General features: G+C 40.6%; 1 protein-coding gene across 1 annotated transcript in view; it reads right to left on the bottom strand.

Annotated features, from left to right (window-relative positions):
- Positions 1-23,727, bottom strand: part of LOC115773805 (ELKS/Rab6-interacting/CAST family member 1-like) — a 124,604-nt gene continuing 100,877 nt past the window's right edge. Inside the window, exon 22 of the mRNA XM_030720722.1 lies at positions 1-610. Coding sequence (XP_030576582.1) covers positions 473-610 — 138 coding nt within the window. The 3' untranslated portion in view covers positions 1-472. The remainder of the gene's footprint in view (positions 611-23,727) is intronic.

Below are 23,727 nucleotides of genomic sequence, written 5' to 3'. Positions count from 1 at the left end.
TTTTTTTTTTTTTTTTTTTTAAGGTTTGAAAATACTTTTTCCCACAAGTCATGAATGCAAATCCAAATCCTACTGCTGACTGCCTGCCAGGACACGAGATGGCCGAAGTGTCATGCATGGCAAGTGCAGAGAAGCCTCTTTCTTTCTGTACTGGGGTAGTAATGAAAATAAATGCAGATCACCAATTATCTCTGGCTGACTTGCATGCAAATATAACGCTCTAAACAGAAAAATGTTCAAGACTGCAGCACCTCAAGACCAGATTTAAGCAATAATTTGATGTTCTTCTTAGATCCCCTTTTTTTTTTTTGCAAAAGCTGGGAACATCTTCATGTTGATGTGCAACACTGATTTTATTTGTGCGATAATGAAGCCAAGTTGTGTTAAATGTTTGCCTTCTGTCTTTACATTTTAATAAATGTTTGGATGTAAGCGTTTTATGTCTTTCTGCCAGTGTGTGTGCATTAGTCTGTCAGCAGCTGTCCTCCAAGGCGTTGACAACTTGTTCTAAAATGTCAGGGCATCGGTCAGCGATCTGCTGCAGGACCTGATTGGCATACTCCTGGAGCTCCGCCCCCTCCCTTTCACACAGTGCTAACTCCGCCTCCAACTGAGGGAAAAAAAAAGGGGGGGGGGGCAAAAAAGAGAGGGATGAGATTTTAAATATTTTCTAAACCAACATCTGGTGCTAAAGACAAAAATTAATTAAAGAAACTTTTACAAAAATACTCAATAACTTTCTTGGAAAGAACAGTTGAGATCAGTACAACTTTCATGTCTGTAAGATAAATATGTAGCCAGTTAGCTCAAAGCAAAAATAACCAAGGTGCAACCTCCTGGAAATGACCACCATGGGGCGATGAACAATTTTTACTTTGAAAGCAAACCAGAAATGGAGAGGGCTTGCCTTCAAAGTAAAAGTTGCGCCTCAGCGCTAAAGCCAATGTGTTTTAAAAGGTGCAACTTTTATTTTCAAGGCAAATGGTCTCCATTTCCAGTTTGTGTTGCTCTTTTCACTGTTTCACTACAGCTCAGATAGCAGCTTGACAGTGTTTGTAGACAAGTCCGTCACTTCTATTTGAACTGTGACCGCAGCAACATGGTATCAACTAAACCAATCACAAGGAGGTTTTTGCCAAACAGTTGGAGAATACATCCTATTGAGAGGTGGTTACAAGGGGGTCAATAACTGGTCCGTAGGCCTACATGACTGGGACTTTAGCAATCATTTTCCCAGCGACTGCCATCAACCTCCAGCAGCCACTCATAACTGGTCTGGGAATATACATATTCCCCTCATGACAGGTGGTTATAAGATGGCTGTAGACCAGCCTCTAGGCCCGTGTGATCAAGCCCATATCCGCTTGATTCTACACCATTACCATGACTGTCTGAAATGGTGAATAAGTCCCATGGATAGTGGTCGTGTGTCTGCAAAACCTCAATAGGACTGGAATTTTTTTTCGCTCTGCCGCTGACATTAGACAGTCAGCTGAGCTTATCAAATACCGGGCTGGTATCCGTCCATCAACTTTTTGCTAAATTCGCTACTCCTCTGTCCTTTATATTTCAGATCTTCTGAAACTTGGTACAAATACTCTTTGGGTAAGACTACAAAATAAAGGAGACAGATTTTCAATTTCTGACTGTTTTTTTTTAAAGAATTTTCAAAATTTTCCAGAAATACTGTACATTGGTGTTTAACTTTAATCCCTATGCCTATTCCTCGGCTGACTCTTTTGAAACTTGGTATGAGTATTCAATGTGCAAAGCTCTACAAAATGCTTCAGTGGCCAACAGTTCTTTTGTTTACAACCACAGCTATCGCCATCTGATGGCCTTCATGAAGAATGCAGGCTTAAGGCACTTCCACATTGGAACTAGACTGGACATAGACCTTGCTAGCATAAAGTGATAGCTTGGCACACCACCTTCTTGTCCATATAAGCTCATGTAATGCTCTTACACAGCCAAAATGCCAAACAATTAATCAAAATGGGACTCCTCAAGTCAATGGGCGATGTTATGGCTGCTATGCCCACTTTTATATACAACAAGTATAGCTGGCTCTACATAAATATAGCAAAATTTGTCTACCACTAGATGTTATCTATTATTTCTAAATGAACAATGTGACATTTCTTGGTTTTTTATTTCCAGAGATAAAGCAAATGTATAAATGCAAAAATTTATTGCTAAGCTAACCAGCAAGTGGTTACGGCTAAGAAGAGAGTCAAACTATTCTGTTAATGTTTTTCCCTACAGCTGATGAGAAGCAAAGAAGAAAAGGAAAATCCAAATTCTTCATACAGTCCCATGGATGATCACTGAGCAAGGGTTTAGGGTACACACACACACACACACACACACACACACACACACACACACACACACACACACACACACACACACACACACACACACACACACACATACGTACTTTGGCCACCTTAGGGGTCACCTGACACAACACCCCACCTTTGGGGATGCACCTATTTCTACATGGTTTAGAGAGAAACTGACAACTTTACCCCATGTAAATGAATGTGACAATTACAAAAATCACACTAGTTTTTTGATTAGAGCTTGTTTTGTCCAGTCTGATTTTTCACCCTGAGATTGGGGACATATGATATTTAAGCAACCTTAGGGGACTTGGGTCATACACAAATCTGACACAACTCATCTTTGGGGTCTTGTGCTTTGCAATTCAGAGAATCAATACCTTGAGCTTGGTCTTACCTCCCCAAAGAGGAATTATTTGAACTGCAGGGGACAAATATACCTGATATCATTTTAACTGAACTAACTGAATATATACAAAACGTGATGACAGTTTAATCTATTGTGACAGCCCAATGGCCCTTCTTTAAGACATGCCCTGCATGGGTTTTTTTTTTTGTTTTGTTTTGTTTTGTTTGTTTTTTATAGCTTACCCCCACATCCTGCCATGTGAAGACCAGTGGGATTCCATGGATTTGGCACTTCAATTCGAGTTCAGCCCCTGTATTGCTTGTCTTATGGGCCATACAAAAATACCAGTATAGGAGTTGAAAGAACTGTCCTTTACAGCATATTTCAGCCTGACATGTGGCATACTTATCCTCCTCACTCAGTAATTCCACAGGTAGTTTAACCTCATGTCAGGAACCCAGCCGGGAGAAACTGCCAGGACGAGGATTCCCTGAAGTGGAAAACCCTAAAACTAACCCTGGTGTAGTAAGTCAGACCAGCTGGCTAAACCTGGTGGATCTGGATGGCTGGCTGTTTGTTGTTGGAATTTTAGCACAAGTTGTTTGGAAGTGCTGGGCACACATTCTCATTTTGAGCCTGCTTTGACTGGGAAACACAGATTGGAGGTTCTTTTTTGGGTCGCTTTGTTTGAACTGACTGAATTAGATTGTTTTTAATTCTGTATTTAAGGTTGTTAAGTCCTTATGTTACTTACATGCTTTGTCAGGTTTGTAAAATCTTACATCAGTAGGGAGACCTGGGTGGCACCTTACTTTAAAGCAAACCGTTGCACTATGACAAGTAAATGTTACACCCAAAAAGAAGGTGACATACATGCAGATACACTGAGAATAAGGTTTGAGGAGAATGATCTTTGTTGCAGCCTCACTTGTCTTTTATTGACAAAAAGGCAAAACAAACTACAAAATAAACTGAGAAAAAGACAAAAGAAGCCTGTAAGCCAAAACAATTTGAACATGTGTGATGTAATAACTTACATAAACTTTGTTTTAAACATCAAGAAATCATTGTGATGCTTAACTGAACTTAGTTTAGAACATTAATACTATGAACATGGGAGACAGCAGAGATAGCAAAGTCCTTACTTAGAGGCTTGTCTGTCTTTTTAGGGTAGTGATCCTGTTTCTGACATAGTTTTTGACATCCGCCCATGTTCGATCCTTTAATGCCAGTGTTTCCGTTTGTAAAAACCCATGCAGTCGCTCTTGCCTAGAACCATGAATGTTCTGATGAACTTCCTCAGGTGTTTCTCAACCGCATTCACTTCTCCTACGTCCATTTGTGTCTGGGCTTTTCTACTCATTCTGTAAAGAAGAAAATAAATGCAGCTTTATATAATAAATCTGTAACACATGCAGATAAAGCCATTATCAATAAACACAGAATTACAGATGTAACCATAAAATTGGCCAATAAAAATGGGATCTATTGTATTGGAATATCATGGTATTGACAGTAATCTCAAAGAAACGTTATTTCAGGGAGAAAATGGAACATTTATCCAGAGAAAGTATTTTGCGGGTGATTGCCAAAGTGTGGATGAACTGTATGTCACCCTGAGATGACAGCTGTAGGGCCAGATTTACTTTGAGCATGTGCTTACAGTCATAGCATTAGTGCAGCTTTGTGGACACAGGGCAGATAAAGAGGAAAACAACATAAAGCATCAAGTGACCCACTATATAAATGGTAAATGGACTAGTTCTTATATAGCGCTTTTCTACTCTGAGCACTCAAAGCGCTTATACAACACGTTTTACATTTACCCATTCACACCCATTCGTACAAGCACTTCCCTATGTAACTAAGCTAAGGGCTTTTATTTTTTAATTGTCTAACATTCACACACATTCATACTCCAACGCTTGCAAGAGCAACTTATACTTTCAATTCCTGGCTGCAATTCCTTTTCCTGGCTGCCCGGAGCAGCCAGAAATTGAACCACCAACCTTCAACCTAGGTGACCTGCTCTACTTCCCAAGCCTCAGCCACACACAACCAATTAGTGCACAATGGACAAAAACAGGCGCTGTATTAGAATTCAGTCCAGCACAAAAACTCACTTTATCAGTTCAACAGATTGACCCTCTAACCAAAGGTGATCACCGCCAATTAACCTGTTACCTGCTCTTAATTGCAGTGAACAGCTGGTTAACACTGATCATATCACGGCTTAGATGTCAGAGCAAGCGTAATTTGAATTATGGTAATTACACGAATGTTTCTCCAATCTGAAACATCCAAACGTTTTCTGAAAGCTGAGAAATTGTGCTTCACCCAACATAGGCTTATTAAAGTAATTGTTGCTGAAAGTCTGTGAACGGCAAGACACTATACTGTTTTTGTACCAAGCACAAATACTAATACATAAAATGGTCCATACAACTGGGGACACTCAACACTGGACACACACACACACAAAGTCCATGATCTAAAATGGGGACGTTTGTGTGATTGGACCTCGTTGCCATCCATATTTAAAAGTCTATAATATCAGATCATGTCAGGATATTGCTACGTGGGCACGAGAAACCCACTGGGTTACAACATGCACTCATACATCCACTGATCAGGTGGTGACCTCAGCATAAACCAAAGGACAAAACAAAATGATCAACTATGATCCATAAGTTACAATTAACAGCATTCAACTTGAACACTGAAGAATTCATACATTCAGAAGCAGGCCAAGGACTGTGCTGCTAGAACAGGTAATAATTGTACTAGTTTTGTATCCTGAGGCGTTTGCCACATGGATGATTTCTGTAGTTCAGATGTCTGAATCTCTGCTATGAATATGAATAAGAGGACAATGACTACCCTGTACTAAGAATGTGTTTTGTTGGCATCTGACCGAAGTATATATAAGTACATAAACTGTTTGTCTTTGTAGTTGCAATGTCACGTACCTTATTTGCAGTGGAGGGCAGTGGTATCAAGTGTGAGACAGAAAGTAGTGACTGGTCGGTGGCGTTTGAGTCATCAGCCATGTCATGTCCACATTTGAAGCAGAAACCTGCAGTTCAACAAAGGGATAACATGAAGACACACTCCTACCAAAAACCAGTAAAGACGCACACATGATTAAAGTCTCATCGATCGGTTCTGTAAAGGATGCTCTGTGACTAGTGAGTGAAGGTAGCCTAAAATGACAGCATACTGTAAGCTCCAAACATCAAAAGAAAGATGCACTATAATGTGAACACTATAATGTTTTTGTACCAAGCATAAATGACAGCTGACATGCTCCTGTTAGGGGCTCGACACATGGGGAGTGACGTCGCTCGATCTCCATTCATTACCTCCACCAAGGAGGTTATGTTTTCGGTCGCGTTGGTTTGTTTGTCTGTCTGTTTGTCAGCAGGATTACTCCAAAAGTTATGAATGGATTTCGCTGAAGTTTTGTGGAGTGGTTGGAAATGACAAGAGGAAGAAGTGATTAAATTTTGGCGGTGATCCGGATCACGATCTGGATCCAGGAATTTTTTTAAAGATTCTTCACTATTGCGGGATACAGGCAGAGCCTTCCCCTTTAAGAATGTAGCCTTATGGGAAATGTATTTCAAGGCACAGGTTGTATGTTGTAGGCTGAGAGACACCGCCCACTTTTCTCTGCTCCGTGTATGTGTGTGTATGCGGGCTAGCGCGGTAGACAAGCACGAGGGAAAAAGTGTGTTCGGTGGCGGTGGAAAAAGGAATAAAAGTTCTGTTGCTAAAATCCTTCGACTTGCTGCATTTCTCCGCCTTGCTGAAGCTGACCCACATGGATGAGCAAGATAGTTACCAGCCACGAGCCAAGCGAAGTAGAAACCAGAGGTCTCCCTACTACGGTTGGGAGCCGCGATCTGGTCGAGGTAACACACTATTGCGGCATAGGGGGTTATTGTTGTCTGGAAAAGATGAAAGATTATTTCACAGTATTCAGATACACGTATTGCAGCGTCAGTGACCCTATGGTCTTGGCGGAGGTTTGTGCTCTCTGAGTGCTTCTAGTTTCCTATGGAACTTGTGTGATGAGGCGACAATCGCTTGGCACAATTTCCATAGGAAATGAATGGAGTGGGAGCAACGTCACTCCCCGTGTGTCGAGCCCCTTAGAGTTAAACATGCTGAAACACTAATCCATAAAGCGGTCCATACAACCGGGGAAACTCGACACACACATACAAAGTTGATGATCCAAAATGGGGACTTCTGTGTGACTGAACTGCTTTATCAAAAATGAATAATCCTGTCCATACAACCGGGGACACTCGACACACACACACACAAAGTCCATTATCCAAAATGGGGACTTCTGTGTGACTGAACTGCTTTATCAAAAATGAATAATCCTGTCCATACAACCGGGGACACTCGACACACACACACAAAGTCCATGATCCAAAATGGGGACGTCTGTGTGACTGAACTGCTTTATCAAAAATGAATAATCCTGTCCATACAACCGGGGACACTCGACACACACACACACAAAGTCCATGATCCAAAATGGGGACGTTTGTGTGATTGGACCTCGTTGCCATCCATATTTAAAAGTCTATAATATCAGATCATGTCAGGATATTGCTACGTGGGCACGAGAAACCCACTGGGTTACAACATGCACTCATACATCCACTGATCAGGTGGTGACCTCAGCATAAACCAAAGGACAAAACAAAATGATCAACTATGATCCATAAGTTACAATTAACAGCATTCAACTTGAACACTGAAGAATTCATACATTCAGAAGCAGGCCAAGGACTGTGCTGCTAGAACAGGTAATAATTGTACTAGTTTTGTATCCTGAGGCGTTTGCCACATGGATGATTTCTGTAGTTCAGATGTCTGAATCTCTGCTATGAATATGAATAAGAGGACAATGACTACCCTGTACTAAGAATGTGTTTTGTTGGCATCTGACCGAAGTATATATAAGTACATAAACTGTTTGTCTTTGTAGTTGCAATGTCACGTACCTTATTTGCAGTGGAGGGCAGTGGTATCAAGTGTGAGACAGAAAGTAGTGACTGGTCGGTGGCGTTTGAGTCATCAGCCATGTCATGTCCACATTTGAAGCAGAAACCTGCAGTTCAACAAAGGGATAACATGAAGACACACTCCTACCAAAAACCAGTAAAGACGTACACATGATTAAAGTCTCATCGATCAGTTCTGTAAAAGATGCTCTGTGACTAGTGAGTGAAGGTAGCCTAAAATGACAGCATACTGCAGGGGTCTTCAACTCCAGGCCTCGAGAGCCGGTGTCCTGCAGGTTTTAGATGTGTCTCTGCTTCAACACATCTGAGTCAAATATAGAAGTCATTAGCAGGACTCTGGAGAACTTGACTGAATACTGAGGAGGTAATTCAGCCATTTGATTCAGGTGTGTTGGAACAGGGACACATCTAAAACCTGCAGGACACCAGCTCTCGAGGCCTGGAGTTGAAGACCCCTGGCATACTGTAAGCTCCAAACATCAAAAGAAAGATGCACTATAATGTGAACACTATACTGTTTTTGTACCAAGCATAAATGACAGCTGACATGCTCCTGTTAGGGGCTCGACACACGGGGAGTGACGTCGCTCACTCCCCGTGTGTCGAGCCCCTTAGAGTTAAACATGCTCAAACACTAAGCCATAAAGCAGTCCATACAACGGGACACTCGACACACACACACACACAAAGCCCATGATCCAAAATCGGGATGTTTACATGATTGGGCCGCTCTATCAAAAATGAATAATCCTGTCCATACAACGGGACACTCGACACACACACACACACAAAGTCCATGATCCAAAATGGGGACGTTTGTGTGACTGAACTGCTTTATCAAAAATGAATAATCCTGTCCATACAACCGGGGACACTCGACACACACACACAAAGTCCATGATCCAAAATGGGGACGTTTGTGTGACTGAACCTCTTTGCCATCCATATTCAGAAGTCTATAATATCAGATCATGTCAGGATATTGCTACGTGGGCACGAGAAACCCACTGGGTTACAACGTGCACTCATACATTCACTGTTCAGGCGGTGACCTCAGCATAAACTAAGGGACAAAACAAAATGATCAACTATGATCCATAAGTTACAATTAACAGCATTCAACTTGAACACTGAAGAATTCATACATTCAGAAGCAGGCCAAGAACTGTGCTGCTAGAAGAGGTAATAATTGTACTAGTTTTGTATCCTGAGGCGTTTGCCACATGGATGATTTCTGTAGTTCAGATGTCTGAATTTCTGCTATGAATATGAATAAGAGGACAATAACTACCCTGTACTGAGAATGTGTTTTGTTGGCATCTGACCAAAGTATATGTAAGTACATAAACTGTTTGTCTTTGTAGTTGCAATGTCACGTACCTTATTTGCAGTGGAGGGCAGTGGTATCAAGTGCGAGACAGGAAGTAGTGACTGGTCGGTGGCGCCTGAGACATCAGCCATGTCATGTCCACATTTGAAGCAGAAACCTGCAGTTCAACAAAGGGATAGCATGAAGACACACTCCTACCAAAAACCAGTAAAGACGTACACATGATTAAAGTCTCATCGATCGGTTCTGTAAAGGATGCTCTGTGACTACGTGAGTGAAGGTACCCTAAAATGACAGCATACTGTAAGCTCCAAACATCAAAAGAAAGATGCACTATAATGTGAACACTATACTGTTTTTGTACCAAGCATAAATGACAGCTGACACGTTCTTGTTAGGGGCTCGACACACGGGGAGTGACGTCGCTCGCTCTCCATTCATTTACTATGGAACTTGTGCCAAGCAATTGTCGCCTCATCACACAAGTTCCATAGGAAATGAATGGAGCGGGCGCGATGTCACTCCCTGTGTGTCAAGCCCCTTAGTGTTTCCGAGATGGTGCAATCAGGGTCTTGTGTGGCGCTGAGCACCTGTGGAGCAAATACTGGTAGGGATATTTCCCTTCTAATCATGCCCCGTGATTGGTAGGGACATAACAGACGTCATTTGATATTTCACGGGAGGTGCAGGTCAGGTTACAGTGTAGATTTCCCGCTTGATAATTAATGGTAATTAACACAATGCTCAAGCATAAGTGCTGGCATTGTTGCCAGCCACTTATGTAACGTTTTAAGGCCGCAAAGACAGTTGCATAATAAATCAGGGCTAATATGGAAAGTGACTAAATCATTTTAATAATAATCGGGGGTTTTTGTCGATTATAATGTGTTTGTGATCGTTTGGAGTCAATATTGCTATTAAAATCAAATTTCACATTTCCTTGAATGTGGCCTGCTAACACCCCTGGGTGTACACTATGGCTGCTGGTGTCGCTAGGTTCACGTTTCTCAGAGTCACCAACAACAAGAGTTTGTTCCTCGGTGGGTGTGATGCCAAGTGTAGAAAACGGATAGAGAATGGGTTAGTCACCCAGCCAGCCTGCTTTCCCAGCTGCTCAGGATCTGCTGGGGAAGCTAACAGTGTTTAAGCTACCTTGGTCTTCACCGACTACAGGGGCCTCACTAGCTACCGAATTTTTCAGAGTGCTGAGCTGAGTCTCCAATTTACTGAGCCTGGCCTTCGAAGCTACATGTATTACAAGTATCTTTTCTTGTAAAGGAGGCCGTGGAGTAACTAAACATCTGACACAGAGCAGGAAAGTGCAGGAGGGACGGGAGAAGAAGCTATGCTGCTAGTGACTTGGCTAAGAGCTAAGCTAAGAGCTAAGCTAAGCTCACTTCCCAAAAACCACACTGAGTGAAAATGTGAATATAATTAACAGGTAATTCAGCAAAGAATATCAGGTAAAAATTATTTATAACTCGTTAAATTTAATTGAACAAAATCAAAATGACTTCAATAATTATTTCAAACACAATTACCTGTCATTGTTCAGCTGTAGTCCGTGTTGTAGTGCTGTGGTGTGTCCCGATCTTCTGGATCAAACCACGTATGGGAGGAGGGGGGTGGATGGCATGATGTCTATATTTTTTTTTAAATATTTGTATAAGATTCATTGACTTTAAATATTATGAATTAATAATGCATATTAAAACACATTATGCTAAAAAAGAAAAAAAAGAAAGTAGGACATTTAAAAAAAAAAAATGCATTCATGGTGGAGCTTGTCTTTTCCTTGATGGAACCAATCACAAGCTCCAGTCTTGGAGTTGCCTGCTAAGTTTCTCCCAGGCCTGAAGCCAGTCTATTAGGATTACCGAAGAGGATTCAGCAGCACACTTCTGACGTTGCTGTTTTTTGGATTAATTTTTATGAAGCCTTGAAGTTTTTCTGCAAATAAACGCCTACACAGAAAGGATTATGATATTAATTTGAAGCAGAAACAGAACTTTAAAGGGATTTTCAGCACCAGCATTGTTCAAGACATGACATCATCAAACAGTAAGTTGTTAATATGCAAGATATGTGTTAGCTTATGTTATGTAGAAGTGCTGCTCTATTGACTGTTTATATGGAGTGGAAATTATGTACTTTAATTCTACATGATGTCTATTTTTTTTTTTAACATAAATCTTGCCACATATTTAATAACTGGGTGCTATGCCAGTCTAATGAAATCATTTTTATCAAAATCAGTCATTGAACAGTTGGCATACTGCGCATTTGTGACATTGAGCTTTTAAGGGTCATGACTGCTGTTTGTGGTCTTGACGTGTGCCATGTCAGTATCTCAGAAAATTAGAATATTAACACCAATACAAAAAAGGATTTTTAGAAATGTTGGCCAACTGAAATGTATGAACATGAAAAGTATGAGCATGTACAACATGCAACACTTAGTTGGGGCTCCTTTTGTCTGGATTACTGCAGCAATGCGGCCTGGCATGGAGTCGATCAGTCTGTGGCACTGCTCAGGTGTTATGAGAGCCCAGGTTGCTCTGATAGTGGCCTTCAGCTCTTCTGAATTGTTGGGTCTGGCGTATCACATCTTCCTCTTCACAATTGCCCATAGATGGGGTTAAGCGAATGGGGTTAAGTTTAGGCAAGTTTACTGGCCAATTAAGAGCAGGGATACCATGGTCCTTAAAGCAGGTACTGGTAGCTTTGGCACTGTGTGCAGGTGCCAAGTCCTGTTGGAAAATGAAATCTGCATCTCCATAAAGTTGGTCAGCAGCAGGAAGCACGAAGTGCTCTAAAACTTCCTGGTAGACGGCTGCATTGACCTTTGACCTCAGAAAACACAGTGGACCAACAGCAGCAGATGACATGGCACCCCAAACCATCACTGACTGTGGAAACTTTACACTGGACCACAAACAACATGGATTCTGTGCCTCTCTTCTCTTCCTCCAGACTCTGGGACCTTGATTTCCAAAGGAAATGCAACATTGACTTTGATCAGAGAACATAACTTTGGAGCACTCAGCAGCAGTCCAGTCCTTTTTGTCTTTAGCCCAGGCGAGAGGCTTCTGACGCCGTCTCTTGTTCAAGAGTGGCTTGACACGAGGACTGCGACAGCTGAAACCCATGTCTGCATACGTCTGTGTGTGGTGGTTCTTGAAGCACTGACTCCAGCTGCAGTCCACTCTTTGTGAATCTCCCCCTCATTTTTGAATGGGTTTGTTCCACAATCCTCTCCAGGGTGCGGTTATCACTGTTGCTTATACACTTTTTTTCTTCCACATTTTTTCCTTCCCTTCGTTTCTCTATTAATGTGCTTGTACACAGAGCTTTGTGAACAGCCAGCCTCTTTAGCAATGACCTTTTGTGTCTTGCCCTCCTTGTGCAAAGTGTCAAAGGTCATCTTTTGGACAACTGTCAAGTCAGCAGTCTTCCCCATGATTGTGTAGCTTACAGAATTAGACTGAGAGACCATTTAAAGGTCTTTGCAGGTGTTTTGAGTTAATTAGCTGTTTGGAGTATGGCACCAGGTGTTTTCAATATTGAACTTTTTCATAATATTGAATACTGAATTTGTTTTTTGTTTTTTTATTAATTGTCAGTTATAATAATCAAAATTAAAAGAAACAAACATTTGAAAAATATCCGTCTGTGAAATGAATGAATATAACATACAAATTTTACTTTTTGAATGGAACTACTGAAATAAATCAACTTTTTCATGATATTTTAATTTTATGATCACCACCTGTATATCAGTAGCTTCACTTTGACACTCCAGGGTTCTAGCTAGCAGTTGATCACCTAGCAGTGCACAATGCTGATGCTGTCCTGCGCTGGGCTGGGCTGAGAATTTCTCCAGTTAGATATCAGGATTATTCTATTCCTGCAATTAGCAGGAATAGTTAATAATTAATAGTTAATTTAAAATGTAATTATTGTAAACTTACCTTGAGATCTGAACTTGCTGAGCTCCAGGCAGCTTGGAATTCAGGATTTTTAAATGTCACTCAAATTAGAGTTTTTACTCAGAAACTCTTAGGGGAAAAATTTTTCTTTGTCTTTAATGAGTTTTCTGACATGTTACGGGTGCCTGCCGTTTAGTTTCTCTCTCTCTCTCTCTCTCTCCCTCCCGCAGGGGCGTCTCCTCCTAATCAGGGCTGCAGGATAAAGGGAGGCAATGTAGGAGGTGGCAGGAGAGAGGAGTGTGGTGGCGAAGCAGTCTGCGGAGTTGGTGGTTTGAGCAGCTGTAGAGTCGTGTGTCTGTGGGTTGACTGCAGACGTACTCCGGGGTTCTGGAGGTGTTAGGGTGGTTGCTTTGGCGGCCAGGGGCCAGTGTGCTCCACACGTTCCTGTTTTTTTTCTGGTCCCCTAACAAGTTTGTGGCGTCTCCCGTGTGGAGATTGTTTTGTGTTTTTCCCTTGTAGGTTTCTCATCTCCCGTTTGGAGATTGTTTTGAGTTGTAGTGGTTTTCAGTTTATTTCGCTTAAATAAACTTTATTTATTCGGGGGAGGCCCCCACCCATAAAAATAAACACCACATAGGCAGGTAAACACCGTCCCTAGGCTCTGGAGAGGGCATCGGCCACCACATTGTCACACCCTTTCTTGTGTTTTACAAGAGGGCCCACCTCATCAACCGCTGGTTATGGTTGTACATGCGGGATAAAAAAACCAACGGGTTGTGGTCGGTATGCACTACGACAGGTTGTGGGGTGGAACCAACATACACCTCGAATTGTTGTAACAGCAGGGCAAGAGTTTTCTTCTCGATGGTAGAATACCTGGCTTGGTGTTTATTAAACTTCCGCGAAAAGTAGCAAACAGGATGACTAATCCCATGCTCATCATCCTGCAGCAGCACAGCACCGACACCCACGTCACTAGCATCCACCTCAAGTTCAAAGGGCTTGGCGAAATCAGGGGCGGCTAAGTCAGGTGAGTTAGATAAAAGAGTTTTAACGCTCTCAAAGGCGTGCTGGCAGCTGTCATCCCACAGGAATGATCGCTTCGGGCTGCACAGGCGGGTGAGCGGAGCAACCACCTGTGAGAAGTTTCTACAGAAGCCTCTGTAGTAACTAGCCATGCCTAAAAACCTCCGCAACTCGCGCGTAGTGTTCGGCACTGGGAATGCGAGAATGGCAACCACTTTACCGTCCAGGGGGCGCACTTGTCCCCGCCCGACCACCTTGTCTAGGTAGGTTATGGTGGCTTTGCCAAACTCACACTTTGTGAAGTTGAGCATTAGAGAAGCATCTGTTAAGCGCTGGAATACTCTTTCGAGGATTGAACGTGTGGAGCACACTGGCCCCTGGCCGCCAAAGCAACCATTCTAACACCTCCAGAACCCCGGAGTACGTCTGCAGTCAACCCACAGACACACGACTCTACAGCTGCTCAAACCACCAACTCCGCAGACTGCTTCGCCACCACACTCCTCTCTCCCCGTGCCGCCTCCTACATTGCCTCCCTTTATCCTGCAGCCCTGATTAGGAGGAGACACCCCTGCGGGAGGGAGAGAGAGAGAGAGAGACAAACAAAACGGCAGGCAGCCGTAGCAGACATCACATAGCACACTTGGTACAAATCTACATAGTAAACAATCTATTAAAAAAAATCTAGTATGTATGCCTCTTTGTATTTTTTACTTTTTTTAACATATCCTGTGATTAGGAAGCTGGTAAAGCTGACTACTTTCTTGTACCCTTCATTTGAAAATGAAGGATTTTGGACATATTTGTAGACAACACTAACACTGATTATTTTGTATTTGGCAATTATAAAATTTTTAATGGTATGCTCTTTGTTTTATATACAAGCCCTCTATTTTTTTGTTTAAATAACCTAAAAAAAAAAAAAAAAAACCCTCAAACAAATCTTGGAATATAGAAATTGAACCCTAATTTTCAATACTGTTACTATAAAATACAATATTCAATATATATAACAAATTAATAAAGTAAATTTTAATAGCCAGCAAATAATAAAGAACGCTATGCTCAATTTGTATGTTAACCCTAGCTAAATGCTAACTTAGCTAAATGCTAACTTTGTTGCTTGTGATGAAATTCCTAATAAATGAAAGTAGTCTACTGGCATTCAGTTGAACACACAAACTAAAGTTACTAATTGATACACATCTATTATATATTAGATTGCATTTTGCCTGACTGACAGCCTTTAAAGCAACAGATTTGTTATATTTAACAAAAAAAGAGGAGGTACACATTTTTGACAGAAAAATTATAGTCATATTGGGGACATGTTCTATATGTATGTTAACCCTAGCCGAATGCTAACTTAGCTAAATGCTAACTTAGCTAAATGCTAATGTTATTGTTTGTGATACAGTTCCTAAGAAATAAAAGTAGTCCGCTAGTTTTCGATTGTACACTCAAAGTTACAAATAAATTCAAATCTATTATATATTAGATTGTATTTTCCTTGACTGACAACTTTTAAAACTACAGGTTTGTTATATTTTACCAAAGGAGGAGGTACACATTTTTGTCAGAAAATTTATAGTCAAATCGGGGACATGAATTATGTAGTTCCATACACTTCCACAAGGGGCGCTGTGTCAGATTATACACAAATTGAGTGGGGGGGTAGTGGGGGGTGGGGGGGTGTACACACTTTTACACAAAGAATCTGAAAAAAGTCACTTTTTGGGACAATGGAGATTTTAAGAGCGAAATGCATGTTGGAGCTTGTAGAATACGATTATAATGGAATCAGATTGGGGACGGTGATTTTTGTCCCCAATTGGAAAGCCGTCCCCAATCAACTGGTGTGTATTCTGAAAAATGTCCCCTATTTTAGTCTAAGTCAACACACACACACACACACACACACACACACATATCAGACTGCAATCTGAAACATTAAATTGTAGTTCTTTCTGTTCGGACAGAGTGGAACATTTCGGTGAGAGAGCGTTGATGTTATTTTCTTTGGCTGCGGTGGAGCTGAGACGTCAAACCTAACTGACTTAATGACCAATACATCTGTATCAATAAGAGAGCCGCTGAAACAGTCATGTAACACAAGCCCACATTTATGTCTGTCTGTCTGTGTGTGTGTGTGTGTGTGTGTGAGGCCTGGGTCAGATATTGGCAAATATTCTCTCGTTAAGGCTTAACCTCTTCCCTCTGCTCTCATCTGTTAGCCAGTAAATCTCAGTGCTATCTTATATCACAGTGACTTTATTCATGCATAAAACTGATGCAAGAAATACTGTTAATGATTAATGATAATCTAGCCAATAAATTACATGCAAAAGGAAGTCATTATCCATATATCATGTTGTTATATTAATTATTGGAAATGAGTAACAGTTGTGCGTGTCAAGGGAGAAAAAGTGCTAATGAAAGATACTATCAAGTTGCATTTTGGGAAATGTAGTACTTGGCACATATAGGTAATGAGCTAAACCTTTTGCCTCAGTTTGGAACTTTTTTTTTTGTATGGCTTGCAAGTCCACAAATTTCAGGAAGTTTAAATGTAAACTGCTGAAACATAATTGGACATTTCAGTAAAACCCTTATTAAATTTTGCTCTGAATGTTATTAGCTGTGCATCCATCGATTCATTTTTCCCTGCTGGAACCTATCCAAGTTGACACTGGTCACCACTCTGTCACAGAGAGATAGAGAACCATTCATGCCAGCAATTAAACTGCAGCTCATCATCTTCTTTTGGCTGCTGCCTTTAGGGGTTACCACAGCGGATCATCTGCCTTCATCTCACTTCATCTGTCCCTATCATCATCTTCTGTCACACCAACCCTTTGCATGTCCTCCTTCACTACAACCATGAATCTTCCCTGTTGTCTTCCACTTTTCCTCCTGCTTGGCAGCTCCATCTTTAACATCCTTTGTCTAATGTATCCACTATCCCTCCTCTGCACATGTCCAAACCAGTTCAACCTTGCTTCTCAACGTTTATTCTGTCTTGCTTCAACTGGATTTCATTCCTCATTTCTCTAGTGCATACCTCTACCTCTCCAGGGTCTCTTCTGCTTGCTCCCTACTCTCACTACAGACTACAGTTTATCTAGTAGCACAAATCAACTGCAGTTCATGGAGAAAACCCACGTAGGCACAAGAAGAACATGCAAAGGCCTCAGCCATCCAGCCAGTTTGAAACCAGAACCTTCCTACTGACAGGAGACCAAGCTGCCTACACTAAAACAAATACTATTTTGGAAAGACAAAAGGAAAAGTAGAGCGGAAGTATGCATATAAAGGGAGAAGATAATGAAAGTAATATGCAAGAAGAGAAAGGGAGAAAAATGGATAGAATGCAAAGTTTGGTTCAATTTGGCCCACTCTGACCCCCCCCCCTCCCCACTACAAAAACACTTAATGACTCATTCAGTCTTTTCAGGTGATGTAAGCAAGAAACACACTTTGCAAAACAACAACTTTGGAGGGCTATAAAATAACTGTGGCATGTTCATTCAGGCTTCAGAGGGATCACAGCTGTGTATCACTAGAAAGTGACAAAATGAGCTGTCAAGCAGAGTGATGAGTTTGGAGTACATAGTCCAACTTTTATCACTTATCTCTTTGTGTTGTATCTGCCCTCATTATCTGCACCTTGATTTTTTTAAAAATATCATTTCTACTGGTTTGCTGTCCTCATTCGTGTTCGGGCCAATGTCCTCACACAACCGTGTGTACGTGTTCAACTTAATGGCCTCGGAATTTTAGTTGCAATCACCCAGAAAAACACGGCAGTAAAGATAAGACTGTAAGACAAATGAGAAGAGATAAATGATTTAGTATCTGTCTGCTGTCATCTGCTTTCTGACTCAGGCAACCTTGACCTGCACCTGAGAAAAAAAAGACCTTGAAAAAGTGCTTAAAAATCAGAAATTGATGTTAAACACATTTCAAAAATAGGGTCACATATACTGAGTACAAAAATAAGACCCACACTTTCATGATATTAAGTTATAGCATGAGACACCACTCATGTTTTATGGCATAAAATGATGACCAGTAATGTCTTGAGGAAATCAAAAAAGTGTGTTTGCTATCACCTCAATCAGCTTACTTAACAAACAACAGAACAGCTGTAATAATTTGCATATTTAGTATTTTGAATTGAGTGCCGCTTGCGTCCATACGAACGTATCACATCATGCTGAACAGCTGACTGTGTGGTCACGGGCTGCATTTATGTAAAACCACCAGCTTTAGGAAATTTGTAATGTGTACAATCTGGAACTTGTTTTATAAATTTCGTCTGTAATTACTAGACTGGTTAATAACACAAAAAATTACAACCCTGCAGCAAATTTTACACTTCAGTTTAGAAAATCAGTCGTCCTTTATTTTGGGAACAATTAAAATAACAGTGCCCTCTTAAACCTATCCCAAATTGCATACTCTAATTTTATGAGCTACACCAAAGGGACCTATATACAGTACAATTTTTACAAGGGCCACCACCTCTGCTCAAAGTTGGTCAGTCCAATTGGACAAAAATAGCCAGCTCTGTCAAAACATCTGTCTTCTCAGTCTAAAATGTGAGCATTTGCAATGTAAGAGCGGTCCCTCCTATGATGTACCACGGGCCTATGGAGGGGTTGTTCGGTCTCTCCTATGTATATGGCCTGGCACACCTCAATGAAAGCAGTGCAGTGTCGTTGTGCAATGGAGTGGAGAAGACAGATGGTTTGAGAAAGATGCAAAGGAGTCCATCTATGTCCAACCGGAACGACCAACGTTGAACAGAGGTAGTGGCTGATGACTCAGACTATCAGCCGCCTATAATGTGGGCCTGATATCCTTTCCCAGGCGATCTGACCGCCATTCCAACCTCAACCCATGTGACTTTAACAAACCACATGTAGTAGGGTGTGGCAACAGCTCATAAACATATCCTGACATGTCCCACTTAAATACCCGGGACTCTCCATCAGCTTTTAGAACTTAATTAGCCTTTGGGATGAGAAGAAACATCTTGAAGAACCTAAAGGAAGTCCAGTTGCCTTTAGCACTTTAGACTACCATGGCCTGGATGACTGAGAACCACAGACATAGAGCCAAACTAATGTTTATTTATATTAACAGACATTTGACAGTTGTATTTGTATCTTTATACCAAAGAGAACAGTCTATTACCAGTTTATCTATAATGTTCAATTCTTATATTTGATTACCTATAAATAAAAGTTAATGAAGTACGCGAAGATTTTCATTAATTATTATCCCATTACTTTCATTGGGCAAATACAGTTGCGGGTACACCAGTTAATAGCAGTTCATCTCACTGGCATCCTACATTACATATTGGCAAATCTCATATAGGGTATGCTATTTAAGTTACTTTTAGTCTGTCTACAGCTGCTATTCCAGCTCCTTTGCAACCCACTTCTACCCGTTTCTTCTTTATTCGGTTTTGCTGTCACTGATGCCTGCTCTGTTCTATACCAGAGGTCTTCCTGCTCGTCTCTGCATAGAACAGAGCTGTGCCGTCAAATATAAATTATTGCACATAGAATAACAAACTTCTTTTGACCAAAGTGGTCCTGACTGAAATTATTTTGAGTGATTATAAAGGTACATCCAATACGAGCCCCTTTTTCAGTAATGAAAACAAAGATGAATGTCAAGATGACCTTGATTGCCCTCTTGCTTACCCCCTTGTTTTTCATGCCTGCAAATATAATGGGCTCCATTAAAAAGCTGAGTTGCAACATTCTTAAATTGTTACAATTAACCTAGGGAGAACAATATTCTCATAACTGATATGATGACTGATATCATGAATGATGGCCAAAACTAGGAAAAACAAGGCCCAACGTTCTTTAGAAAGTGAGCAAAATGTAATACTCGGTTGAAGAAAAGTCTTGTTGTTACTAAGCAATAAACTTCCTCTCCTGCTATGTATAATCCAAAAGTTGTTAATGACCCAGAGAAATTAAATATAAACAGTTTCCAGGTATGAGGTACAAGTTTGGATGTTTTGGTTTTAAGCTCCCATGGATCGTGTCTCATGCAATCACAGTGTGTGGTCACAGAGAAACGCAGATGAAATAATGGAAGCGGGAAAATTCTGCCAGATTCATGACTCTTGTAACTGTGTGTGTGTGTGTGTGTCTGTTTATGAGTGTAGGTGTTATTGAATTGGTGTGTGTGATCCAGTGGTTTGGGTTTTGACATGCCAGGTGTGTGTGAGTGCACAGCGTGAGGCTAAAGTGAACGCTGTAAGCTTGAGTTCTGATTTATGGAGTGGCAGAGAGGATTGTGGGAAACAGAGAGGTAGACAAGGTAGACAGAGGTACACACAAGATGTGTGTTTGTGCAAGAGAGAGAGAGAGAGAGAGAGAGAGTTTGTTGAAGATGATTTTTACTGCAGCCATTAAAGCTCCATTATGGTGATGGATTACTATCTGTCACGCACATGCACACACACGCACAAGCACATGCACACATATACACACAAACAGACACACACACACACACGTTATCAGCATGAGAATCAGGGTAAGGTGCGGTGTGTGTGTACACTGGCCCTTTGACATACATTGCGAAGCTTGAACCTCTTCGCAGAGGAATGCTTATGTTTTCTAAAGAAACCATAACTCTGCACGGAGATAAATGTGGTGAGTTTAACAAAGAGCGAGAAATGAACAAATAGCAAAGAAGAAGAGAGAGAAGAAGAACAAAAATTTAACACACATCTTATGCTTCGCTACTTTGTTAGTTTTTAAGTTACAGACGATTCTGAGACCAGTCTCTGTCTCTGTCCATATATTTACAGATAACTTTAACCTGCTTTGATTGTGGTTAATTAAGGCGTGTGAATCCTGCTGTACAAACCCATGGCTCCTCAAATCAGTTTACAGCATATTTTTTTAAATAACTTGAAGCGAGAGGTGTGGTGTAGGTGTTTTGACTGACAGGTATGCCAACAATGACATCCATATAGCCTTTTGCTGTCTGCGAGGCTTCATCTCTGCTAATGTGAGTGACTGAACTGGACTTCTCATGTGTTGGGAGCTGGTAGTGATTAGTAGCCTTAATTTCTAAGTTAATGTTAGTTACTGTTGCTCTCTGTTGAGGCGCTGAGACAAGAGTTGGAGAAAGCATAAACAACCTTTTAATTTCTGTGTAAAATTCAACACAACTCATTCACATATAAATCAGCTAGAAATTGAGGGTAGAGGAAGGTCAAATTTACAATCCAATCCATGCAGTGCTTTAGTGCACAGCTGCCCTAAATTAACAGTATTGTAATGACTAAAACTATTTTTTATGCTTCTGTAATGGTTAATCCACCAATGAGCACGAGCTCTTTAATCAAAAATATAATTTTGATTCTAAAATATAATTATTTTTATCTAGGATTTTTCAAATTTACTGTTTCACAAAAAGAAAAAAATTTGTAAAGCACATTATCATTTTTTTAAGATGCCAAATTAAATTGATTTACTTGCATTCTTTAACAGAAAAATTTAATTTAGAGCTTGAATGTTATGCTTGATTAATTTGACTTCTCAGAGAAGTCCAGCGTACCCATATAATAATTATTTTAAAACAAGCTTTTGTCAGATTTCCAAAATATGTTTTCTTGTATTTATGAAAGGCGGTCCACCCACGGCATATTGGCATATTTTTTAACTTCTTTATGGCAGGACATTCAGCAAGAAATTCTGAGAGTCAAAAGCAAATACAGAAGGCTGAGTCTTGTCTGTCAGTGGGCATTAATGGTGCACTTTCACAAAATGAAATGCTAAATTAGCTTTTATTAGAAAAGATTTCAGCTCCACCATGTGAAAATCTGAATGAAATCATTCTTAACCACTTGCCACCATTTTAAAAGAAAAAAGATAAAACACACAACTGCAAGAACATTAACATTTTACAACTGAAAGAAAAAAGTACAGCACTACAGCAAGGCAAGAAATGTTTAGGGTAAGAGAAGGTGAAACGGCAGTTTTTTTTTTTCTCTTTTCATTAATGATATATAATGATATATCTGCTTTAAACAACACTTGAGATAGAGGGTGATGTCGGGATACAGAAAAAGTCTAAAAAATTTTACCTGATGATACCTGAAAGAGCATAAATGCAGGAAGTAAAGATACAGTCGCAGACGGTTTATGAAGGATCTCTGAGTGGTGCTACAGAAACTCCTTTATGAAGAACAGCAAAGGGATAAATAACAGGCCTACACAGACGGTCATAATCCCTTTCTCTCTGCCCGCCTTTATTTAAACCATTATACTCTAACCGGCTTATACTGTATGTAGACTGCTTTAGAAGTTGGCTGCCTTTACTCCGCCAAGCCCAAACGCGCCAAAGCAGTGTGACTGAATGAGTGTGTGTATGTGTTTTCCTGCCCAGGCAGCTAACAAGCTGCAGTGGGAATAGAGCTTGTGGACTTGTGCCTTAAAACTGCTCCTTGAGGACTAAAATACTGCACCGTTCAAGCACTGCAGTTTCTAAAGAAAAATTCATGGGAAGCGTTTTGCAGGCAATTCAACATCAGTTGGTAATTTTATTTTATTAGGTTATATAATCAGCCAAATTGACTACAGGAACATATTCATTTTTACAAGCTCAGTCTCTGGGAGGAGTTATTTGGGAGGGACAGGCGATTAAACACTCAAATCTGAGAGCTCTCCACCTGCGTATAAAGGTCCTTGTGAATATATGTGTGGCAACTACAGTGGGATACTTTTAAAAGGAACCAAGTCTGCAGAGCAAGACCTAAAACCCTAAACTGGCCCTCGAGGAGTGACTATACACGGCTGGACTTGCAACACTAATGGCTGCAGAAACAGACTGCAGCACTGATTGTACACACTGTAGGCGTAACCTCCCTGTAGGCCAATGGAGGCAATTTAGCATAAACCAGTTCACAGCGCTAATATTGTATAAGATTTTATTTGGGGGGTTTGATTTGGTTTTCTTACTCAAATGGTACTGGTACTTTACATTAAAAAAAATGCACATGTACAGGTGCAACAAAAGAAAGCCTAACTGCTTTGAAAAAATGGATATGCTCTTAAAGAAGAAAGACATCAAGCAAGGTAGGGAGGGTCCAAAGCACTTTCCCAAAGCCGAGCAATTTATCTTAAAATATCTAAAAGCCTGCTATTGAACAATTTCCCTCACATTAGAAAAGGTGTCATTATCTGCGGCCAGTCATCAAATCTCAGAACACAGCTGAGAAAAAGATGAAAAGAACCTGTGTGGTGCACTCAAAGAAACCTCAGTGTTTTCAAACCTGTAGGTGTTTCATTTTTTAAAATGTGTATTACTTTCATTTTAAATTAGTAACACAACACATATATAAAGCCACATTATTATTTTAAATAAGAAAAAGTGCGACTGACGGAAGAAGGATAAAGACGTGTGCCTTGCATGATATACCAACTGCACAGCTGTCTGTCAGCACAGTTTTGAAATTCATTATTGAAATGCATCTTCACAGTCACACAACCACAATTCTCCCACAATACACACACACACACACATACACACACACACACGTGCACGCGCACCATATGTGCAGTTTTGTCTGCTTGCATAAAGTAGTGAATTTGCAAAATTTACAACGTCTCCAATTAATTGTTCCACAGAAATCTGTTAGGTCTGTAAAATGTTTTTTATGGCT

The sequence above is a fragment of the Archocentrus centrarchus genome, chromosome 23, assembly GCF_007364275.1.
Source record: "Archocentrus centrarchus isolate MPI-CPG fArcCen1 chromosome 23, fArcCen1, whole genome shotgun sequence".
Lineage (NCBI taxonomy): Eukaryota > Metazoa > Chordata > Actinopteri > Cichliformes > Cichlidae > Archocentrus > Archocentrus centrarchus.
Note: the sequence above shows the minus strand (reverse complement) of the source record. Positions and strands in the feature narration are given on the sequence as shown.